The sequence below is a fragment of the Xenopus tropicalis genome, chromosome 1 (assembly GCF_000004195.4).
Source record: "Xenopus tropicalis strain Nigerian chromosome 1, UCB_Xtro_10.0, whole genome shotgun sequence".
NCBI lineage: Eukaryota > Metazoa > Chordata > Amphibia > Anura > Pipidae > Xenopus > Xenopus tropicalis.
In genome coordinates this window covers 60,189,686-60,199,257 of record NC_030677.2, presented here as the reverse complement: position 1 = coordinate 60,199,257, position 9,572 = coordinate 60,189,686, and the positions used below count along the sequence as shown (strand labels likewise).

Sequence of the window (9,572 nt, the reverse complement as noted above, 5' to 3'; positions counted from 1 at the left end):
CACCCTAGGGGACCCAGATTTTGGGGATCCCTACATGTGCTTTCTCTGTAGTTACGCCCCCTGCAGTTACCCCTAGTTAACAGAGAAATGTGCTTATCTGATTTTTGGAGTAACAAGATAAGTGGGCTAGTGGTAGATTTCACAAACAATAATAATTCTGCCAAGAGACGTTATCTTTCTATAAAAACTGAAAATATCTAGAATAATTTCACCTAATACATTGGTTGCTTCACCATTGCTTTATCTGTGAGCGCATGTGTTTGTGGAAAGCTGTCTAGCAGTGAAAGGGTTACACTGAATAAGACTCTCACCCTGCCGGTGATATACAGCAAGCTGCAGACTTCTGGGGAGGCGGCGATAACACGCTGCATGTAGGGCACAGTCTCCCAGTTCTGAAAAAGTCACAGCCTCATGGGTTTGATAATTGTACTTGTAAAGCGATCATTGGAAACTCAGCAACCAACATAACAGGAAGTGCAGATATTTTTCTTTTCAGTATGGATTGCACCCACGATTGCACGACACATACAGCAGCTCTGTCTCTGGGCTTCCAAAGTTCAGGAAGAATGTAAGTTAGCGTCTCAGTTCCTACTAATACTGTTTCTGAAACTGGCATTCTCCTTTCATTTTCCCTTTGGCTTTGCCTTCATGTGTTTGTGGCAGCTATGAACATGGCAAATTGTATAAACTTGTTTAGGTTTTGTGTCTTTGTCTGGCAAGTAATATTGTGTGTTTCTGCTTCATCCTTATAAACTGGAAACCTGTATTATCTACAGTGATCAGGGCAGGATACCCCAAGATCCTATTTGGTCTTAAGGAAACCGGTATAGCCTGCAGCACGGGAGTTATACAGCAATAATAAGCAGGATATTGCAAACTATAGATATGAAACTGATGTATACAATGTGCATGTAGTCTAATAACCTCAACAGTAGAAACATGGGGTTCAGGTGCTCATGGCCCAGACCCACAGCTCAAGGAGGTAACACATACCAAAAATTTCAGCCGGCATATGGGTAAAAGAAAAATATTGCTTTGTTATGAAAACATAAGGCTACCTTTAGTCTACATTAGTCTTTCAACCTTATGTTTCCTAGATAAAGTAACACTTTATGGCTGCCTGTGAATCTGTGAGTGACTACTGCAAGTTTTGTTTTGATATTGCAAACTATGCCACAATATAATGTATTTTGTGCATTATAATATGGTAATATTTCCCTCTTAACTAAGTGCTAGAGTACACAAGCAGGTTGTGACACCAGCACACTGAAAATGTTGTATAGACACATATAGCAATTAACAGATGAAAAGTCAATACAGAGAGCACAGAGCTTCCAGTTAAGCGTGATGCCTGAATACTTGCCCATACCCAATTTCAAAGCTACACATAAACTCCACACAGATTTTAGACAGTACAGCACAAAAAATAGGTATGTAAATAATAGTGACAAACTGACAGTGTTATCAATTAGGAGATTATGCAGTAAGTAAGATATCACACATTGGGATCCATCTGTACTGTATGTGTTCTGTTTATGTATGTATCTATGTATAACCACAAGGGTACACTGCGCTGTACAATCTTACAAAATACAAAATTACACACAGGGAGGACAAGTGTTATAAAAAATAAATACAATAAATATATAAATGTACAGGGCAAAAGTGTCATGTGGTATGAGACACAGTAGGAAGGAGGTCTTATGTAGAAGCTGGAATTTATATATAAGATGGAATCTTGTAGATTGCAAGCTCTTTTGGGCAGGGCCCTCCTCACCTCTTGTATTGGTTATTGGTTGCTTTATATGTTACTCTATGTCCAATGTATGAAACCCACTTATTGTACAGCGCTGCGGAATATGTTGGCGCTTTATAAATAAATGTTAATAATAATAATAATAATATCAAAATGTTGCTGAGTTTGTGACACTAATTTCCAGCTTACACTTGAGTGTACATGATGTTTTTTTATTTTATTATCAACACTAACTATCCTGTTGCCAATCCCTGTTATTATGTACTCTTATGCAGCAAGAATTGACATCTGGCATTAACCCTCAAGGGAATGGATACCCTTTCATTAAGCTAGAATGCATATATATATATATACTATGGAACTCCTCAGTGATTTATAATATCATTATATTTTACAATAGAGGTGACTATTCACTATATATTTTCTTTTTATATATATATTAGTTAACCATGGAAAGGGAATATAGAGGCTGGCAGAAATGCATAATGCACTTAATAATATACATTTTATTTTACACATATATTTTTTAAAACAGTTCTTTCTTACAGGTGACTCATTAGAAAGAATCAGTAATAATTGTCTGTGCTTACTAAAGTAGACATGATGCCAAGGTGTACCACCCTGAACTAATAGCCACAGGGGTGCAACAATAATTAAATGAGGTGTCTGCCATATCTGTTTCAGTCAATTTTATATCATATGGTGTGTCCCTGCCCTGTCCTTGGGGGCCCTAGGCAAACACCCATTTATTAAACAGCACTGAGAACCAGTGGGCACCTCTCTTGTTTGCAGCCAGCATGATGGCCATGCTGTTTACTGACCAGAGCAGCTTTTTGCCATCCCTGGTAAATTACCAACTTTCTCCATGGCTCAAATTGCACTGAAGGGAGTCTACAGAATGCAATTAGGATTCTGACTAGAGAAGCCTTCTGCAAAATATCTCCCCCCCCCCCCCCCCACCCTGACTGGGCGTTTAGAGGAGAACATCAAAAGTATTCATGAGAGCAATTTGAACGTAAAGTAAGTAAGTGACATTTCTGCGCAGTCTGGCACTGGTAAGCGGCATCTTCTCACACAGAACAATCTAGATGATGTTAAACAGCTCTCCTCTCTGCTCTGTGCATACAATAAACACAGAAAAAAGATTTAACGGCTAACAGATATATGTAAGAGTGCAAGCTTTCCAGAAAAAAATGACAAATGGCGTTTTTATGATGTTACATCATACTATAACTTTTAGCTATAAGTTAACCAAAATCTTTTTTTTTTTTTTCTGGACTATGGCTTATATGCTAAATCACTCTACTATTACAATAAACACTTGCAATGTTCCAGTAAAACATGCATGAATTTTCTTAGAACTGAAAAGCAGGTTTATCTACATACTGCTGGCATACTGCTTATTCTGTAGAAATAATTTCTGAAAGAAATGCACCAAAGCTTAATTTAGAAAGATAAAAACAGAAATATTTTGTCTTTTTCTGGGTAAAAGCTATTACTGGTCAGAGTAATGGCCATATAGGGGAAAGCCTTTATTTCATAGGACATAGTTTGGTAGCTTGGGTATCTTGGGTATCTCCACAGTTGTAGTTATGTTAAAGTCCTTTTCATAAATTCTAGTGATCTTACATTATAAATAAATGGAAAGTATTACATTTAGGTCCTTACACCAACAGTGTCCAATAGTTAAATTGCAGCACAATTATAGACCCAACTGATAATGATTTTGCAGTCACTACTAACATTTTAATTAGTTAACATATATTGCTGAATGCTTAGAAACTGTCTAAATATTGATTATATAGACACACACATATACACAGTATATATATATATATATATATATATATATATATATATATATATATAGTGACAGAGTGCTGGGCAATTCAATGGAAAAATAAATGTTATAGGCAGCAGTGAAAGGATAGCTAGGAAAAGTCTAATTTAGATCTCTGTCATGGGGTCAAGTGAAAGAAATGAACCAAATTTATTGCCACAGATAAGCAAACCAATCCAGGAACACTGTTATTGATAGTGAGCTGCAGGGGAATTTCTCGGGAAGTATTTGCATAGTATAAATGGGACAGAAGTGCTTATAGAATTAAAACCCATAGCCCCTAATATCTGGGCTGTAAACAGCACAGACAAAAGAAGGATTGGCTGCATACTGTCTGTCTGTGCGTCAACTACATTGCTCTGTGCTCTTACACAGCTTGTACAGGCAATAATGCAACAAACAGAACACACAGAAGAAAAATGGTGCCCACATAGAATCAGTGAATTCTTGGAAGCTGCCACATGGTGTATAAAACATTTCCCATATTCCCATAGTGAATTGGCACCTACCAGGCCAATTAAAAAAAAAAGTACCTTCTTGGCTATATTACATTATTCTTATTATTATATACCATATTTAAACAATAAATTCTCTTAAACATGGAGACACCAGTATTTTTATCAGCACAAAAATAGGGGAATAGGTATATCAGGGGCAGGGAATGGATGAGCTGGGATCTGTGGAGAGGTCCTGCTCCTGGAGGGCAGGTCAGAATGCTAAAAAGAAGGTGCCGCAAGAGGGGAAATTTAGCAAACAGGGGAATTACAATTTACAATTTGCAGTCGATACAGACAGCAGGATATAGCACACTTACAAATTTACAGTTTGCAATATTGCCTAGCAGGTGATTTATCTGCTATGCTGGTGAATTATCAGGTTCTCATCTGGGCCCTTGGTACCCCAGCTTAACACTGACTGCACATGAAAGAGGTAACGTTGCACACATAAGTGCTCTCTAACCTCTACCTGAGATAGGAGCAGTAGTGTCTTCCTGACTGCTCCGCCTTGTGTTAGAAAAAGGGCAGCAGATGCTCTTTGAACTCTTCCTGAGACAAGAGTGGGAGGCTCCCTCTGGCCTCTGCCCTGTTGTGTGTGAGAATGGGGCATGACTCTCAGCCTGAGGTGAGTGCTGGGGCTGTGGGAAGCTGAACTGGCTGCTTGAAGTGAAACTGAAAAACACTGGCTGTGAGTAATGGAAAATGTCTGTGTTTATGTAAAGTATTCCTGGTTCCTTTAGGTGGGACCTTGCACAGTTATTGGATCTATTGGAGGGATGCACCGAGTCCACTAGTTTTGGGCGAACCCCGAATTCTTTGAGAATAAATTTGGCAGAATACCGAACTAAATCGGATTCCTAATTTGCATATACAAATTGAGCTACTAAAGGGCTAAAGATAACCACGTGGGGAAAAATGTTCAACTTCCGTGCTTATGTGACAAAACTTCATGTGATTTTGAGGTTTCGATAAGGGTGGCCAGGCATGTGGCTTTGATGAATCTGAATCCTGCTGAAAAAAGATGAATCTTGGCTGAATCCTGGACGGAATTCTCCCTAAGAGATCTTTGCGTAATTTGGATCACCTCCCATTAATCCTTCTAAAACCCACCAATATTGATTCAGGCAGCTTAGTTAGGTTTAAGTACTATCTTGTTGCTTAGAAATATGTGGTATTTACCTTATTACATAGAAAAAGGAAATCATTTTTAAAATCTAAATTTATTTGTTTAAAATGGAGAAAGAAATGGATATGAAAGATGGAAAACAAGTTTCCAGATAAGGGTAGGGAAGCCATAAGCTTATGGTAGTGCTCAGTTAGGCATTCTATTTTCTTGTATCTGTTGGTGTGAAATGTACAGTGTGGGCCAGACAGTTTACTGTGAGCTGAGTTACATTGGATAAACATGAAACCTATAAATGCAGATACAATAAACAAAAAAATACAACTTTGTATGATTTGTATAGTTTTATTAAAGTACCAACATTTAAGTCTCCATTTCATCCATATGTAGACCCCCAAACTGAAAATGGTAAATGGAATTTTTATGGGTGCAACTTTGGCAGCTGCAAAAAAGCACAAAATATGCACAGGAAAAAAACAATAACAACTAGAAAGGGAAGTCTGAGAACAAACTTCATGTTGGTTTGAAAAACGTGAAGTCCCTGAATGAAATCAAATCTGTTGTTGGCTCCACCAGTTTTTCTAACCTTGGACCACAATTATATAGCAAAAACCATTGTGCAAAGTTTGAGGACCCTGGTTTTAATAGTGTCTGAATGGCAGCAATTTAAATTTCCCCACTGAAAGTCAAGGAATTACATCTGATTGGCAGTTGGTGGCTCCGCCTACTTTTTCTAACCTGGAACTGCAGTTACCCAGTGACTAACTCTGCAAAGTTTAGGGACCGTAGGATTAATAGTTAAAGAACGGCAGCAGTTTAAATTTAAACCAATAAAAGTCAATAGGTAAATTGTGTAATGACAGCATTTTAAATTTAAACAAAAAAAAAAATTCAATAGGTGAAGTCTGATTGGCTGTTGGTGGCTCCACCCACTTTTTAAAACTAAAACTGCAGTCCCATAGTATGTATGTATAACTTTATTTATAAAGCGCCACAAGGGTACACAGCACTGTACAATCTTACAAAATACAAAATTACACACAGAGAGGACAAGTGTTATAATAAAAAACTACAATAAATATATATAAATGCACAGGGAATAAGTGCCATGTGGTGAGACACAGTTAGGAAGGAGGTCCCTGCTCCGTAGAGCTTACAATCTAAGTGGTTGGGTAACATACAGGCTCAAATTGGAAGGTGACCCTAGTGACCAATTGTGAAAACTTTGGGGACCCTGGTGTTAATACTGTGAGAATGGCAGCAGGTTGAATTTCTCAATTGAACGTCAATAGGTAAAATCTGATTGGCTGTTAGTGGCTCAGTTCACTTTTTCTAACCTTGAACCGCAGCTACCTGGTGCCTAACGCTGCAAAGTTTGGGGATCCTGGCATTATTACTGTGAGAATGGCAGCAGGTTGGATTTCTGCCAAGTGAATACGTAAAATCTCATTGGCTGTTCACAGCTCTGCCCACTTTTGGGCATCCGACCATCATCATATTTTCATTCAGGCTGACCCCATGACTATGTGATTCAAGTTTGGGGAGTGCAGCCTCAAAGCTGTAAGATTGGCAGCAGTTTCAATTTCCCCATTAAAGTCAATGGGTGAAATATGATTGTCTGTCATTGGTCCCTCCCACTTTGGGTCATCCAACAAATGTCACTGTTTCATTTGGAGTGACCCCATGATTATGTTATTCAACTTTGGGGGGTGTAGTTTCAAAGCTGCAAGAGTGGCAGCAGCTTGAAAATCTTCCCTGACAAAGTCAATGGGAAAATTGGGGTGTTTGAATCGGCGCCACAAAAAGACGGGTGACGGGACCACTTAGAAAAGCACAAGCAACCTGCTCCGCTATAGGGTGAAGAAGTGTGGAGAGTTTGGGTGTTGTACCCCTAAAACTGTAGGAAGAATAGCGTTTAGAAAATGGGGGGTGCTAAGAAGAAAAACCAAAATAAGCTGTCGAAGAACAGTATGTTGGGTTTTTTAACCAGTAAAACCAAAGAAATTATTTTTTTTGACCTAATGAGATTGGTGGCCAAAATTTCAGTTTAATTAGTTTCACTGTGCTATAAAGGCCTAGTCACGTAACTTGCCCGTGTACGAGGAAGCCGAGTTCCCAAGGACACCCACACAAGCACGGTAAGGGCATACAAACTCCTTGCAAATAGTGCCCTGACTAAGATTAAACTTAGGAGCTGTTTGGAATGCTAATAAGGCAGCTTGTTGTGGCACAGTGACCCCCTTATTATAAAAAGGCACAGGTTAAAAAAAAGGTTGGGTTTAAAAAAAAACAAACAAAGTCCATCAATATCTAGTAGAATTAAGTCTAAAACAACTGGATTTTTCTGAGTTTTTCTTGAAAACTTTTCACCACTCATCCGAGTGGCTTCTTCAGTTCAAATGACTGGTAGGGAATATTTAAACTCTTGATGGTAGTACAGTTACAGACATCACAGGTGTTAGCTGAAACTGACAGGTGTAAGAAGGTATGATCCAATCACAATGGTACCATGATTCTCATTGATGATGGTGTTAATCCTTCAAAGTACATGACTGGAAGTGTGAACTGTTGTGAAACCGCCAGGGTAAGGATGTCAAAGAAAAACTCAGAAAAGTCCAGTTGTTTTAGACTTAATTCTACTAGATACTGGATATCATGACCTGGATGAATGAGAATTTTCATAGACAAAGTCCATCAAGTTTATTATTGGGGCCTACTGGTCGCAGGTGTTCCTTCTTACTAACTAACATGTTTAGTTGTGCCTCAGTCTGTAAGTGACGTGTGCTACCTACAGTGGTGTGGTGGGCAGACAGGCAGGAGGAGAGAGGGTGAGTGGGAAATAAATGAGAAAACTAAGCTGTATGAATATAGTATCTTATATATATATAGAAAAAAAAATTGACCATGATCATGATATGACTGAATGCAACCATCCTCTCAATCAATGTCAAGGTACTTTTGGTTAAAAGATCATGGGAGCCCTCCATGGTGTGGCCCTGCATAATTTGGGGCCCTGGATTATTTTATTATATTTGGACTTTGAATGCAACAAAACTTCAGAGGGACCATCCTCTCATCTATAAAGACATCAAAATATACCTTTTTTACCACCCATCCCCACATGCAATGGCCCTGCATAGATGTCTCAGGGTCCCACCTCATGTGTTACCACAAGCAACATAACATTTCAGGGTCAATGTCAAAAACATTTTTTTTGCTTGCAAATCCTTGGTCCCTCCACCTACAATGGTTGCAATTCTACCTGACCAAATATGTATAAAATATGACATTCCATAGGGTAAGACTAAATGCAAAAAAATCATGTACTAAGTGGAGATTAGCTCCAGTCTGCCATCTGTTTACCCAAAAAATCAGATTGTGCCATTACATAGTATATCAAACCTGCTGAGGAATCTCTACTACAACCTGCTTAATACATAAAAAACAGAATTGAAGTAAAGTTTATTATTTTTAAGCCATAAAAATGGAAAAGCTGAAAGCTTAGGGATGCCCCATCCCGGAAGGGGACTCATCCCTAGTTGAAATATTTTTCTTCTGATAATGCAGATTTCCTTTTCTAAAGACATGGAGTGGTTCTGCTAATCAGCCCCATGATCTCTATCTTGTATGATGACTGTGCTTTATCTTATTTTCAGAATGTTCACATTCCTGCCGTCTCTTGGGAATGGTATGTTATATTGTTGAAGCGGTTGTATTTCCTTTTCCATGGGAAATCATGTGTTGCTGAGATCATTAAATAGGGCATCTGGCAATTCTGAGACATGCTTTGGCAACATAGTATACCGTGTCAGATCTCAGTTGGGGTCATTTATAAAATTTGCAAAGAGCAGAAATATTCGCAGAGTATATATATATTTGCCCTGCCCGTGTTTAGATTTCTAAAGTTGGATAAGACTGGTGCATTTAATGGGCAAACATAATTGTTAAATGATTGCTTTAAAGCTTTTTAAATATGGCATATTCGCAAAGTGTGAAAATTTATGTGCACACTCTGCATCTGAGTTACGCCGCAGCTTTAGTCGCGGAAAAAAAATATTCGCTAAACTGATTTTGAGTTATGGAAAAAATATTTGCTAAACTAAATTTGCAATATTGTGAATGTATATTCACAGAGAGAGAAAATAGGGGCTTTATGTGCCCATAATATATGAGCACAGAGAGCATGCTCATGCAAATCGCAATCTCATTTGCAAATTTTTGTGCACAAATCGCATTTCACTGCGATTTGCAAAAAAAAAAGGAAAGATGGGCACAACATCGCAAAGCCTTTACTTCCTGCATCTGTAAACCTAAATTGTTGTTGTACCTAAATGACAACTGCCACCAATGATTTCA

At 38.3% G+C, this 9,572-nt stretch overlaps 1 protein-coding gene across 8 annotated transcripts in view; it reads left to right on the top strand.

Annotated features, from left to right (window-relative positions):
- Positions 1–239: 239 nt before the first annotated feature.
- The window catches only part of il15 (interleukin 15), a 51,376-nt gene continuing 42,043 nt past the window's right edge, over positions 240–9,572 (top strand). For 5 of the 8 annotated variants that reach the window (XM_031895808.1, XM_031895807.1, XM_031895806.1 and 2 more), the window contains exon 1: positions 481–568. Coding sequence is in view for 1 of the 8 variants with exons in the window: in XM_031895805.1 (XP_031751665.1) it covers positions 498–568 (71 nt within the window). In the remaining 7 variants the exon portion in view is untranslated. Of the gene's footprint in view, positions 569–9,572 lie in introns of all 8 variants that reach the window. The other 3 variants (XM_031895805.1, XM_012956566.3, XM_012956585.3) reach the window with 3 other exon arrangements.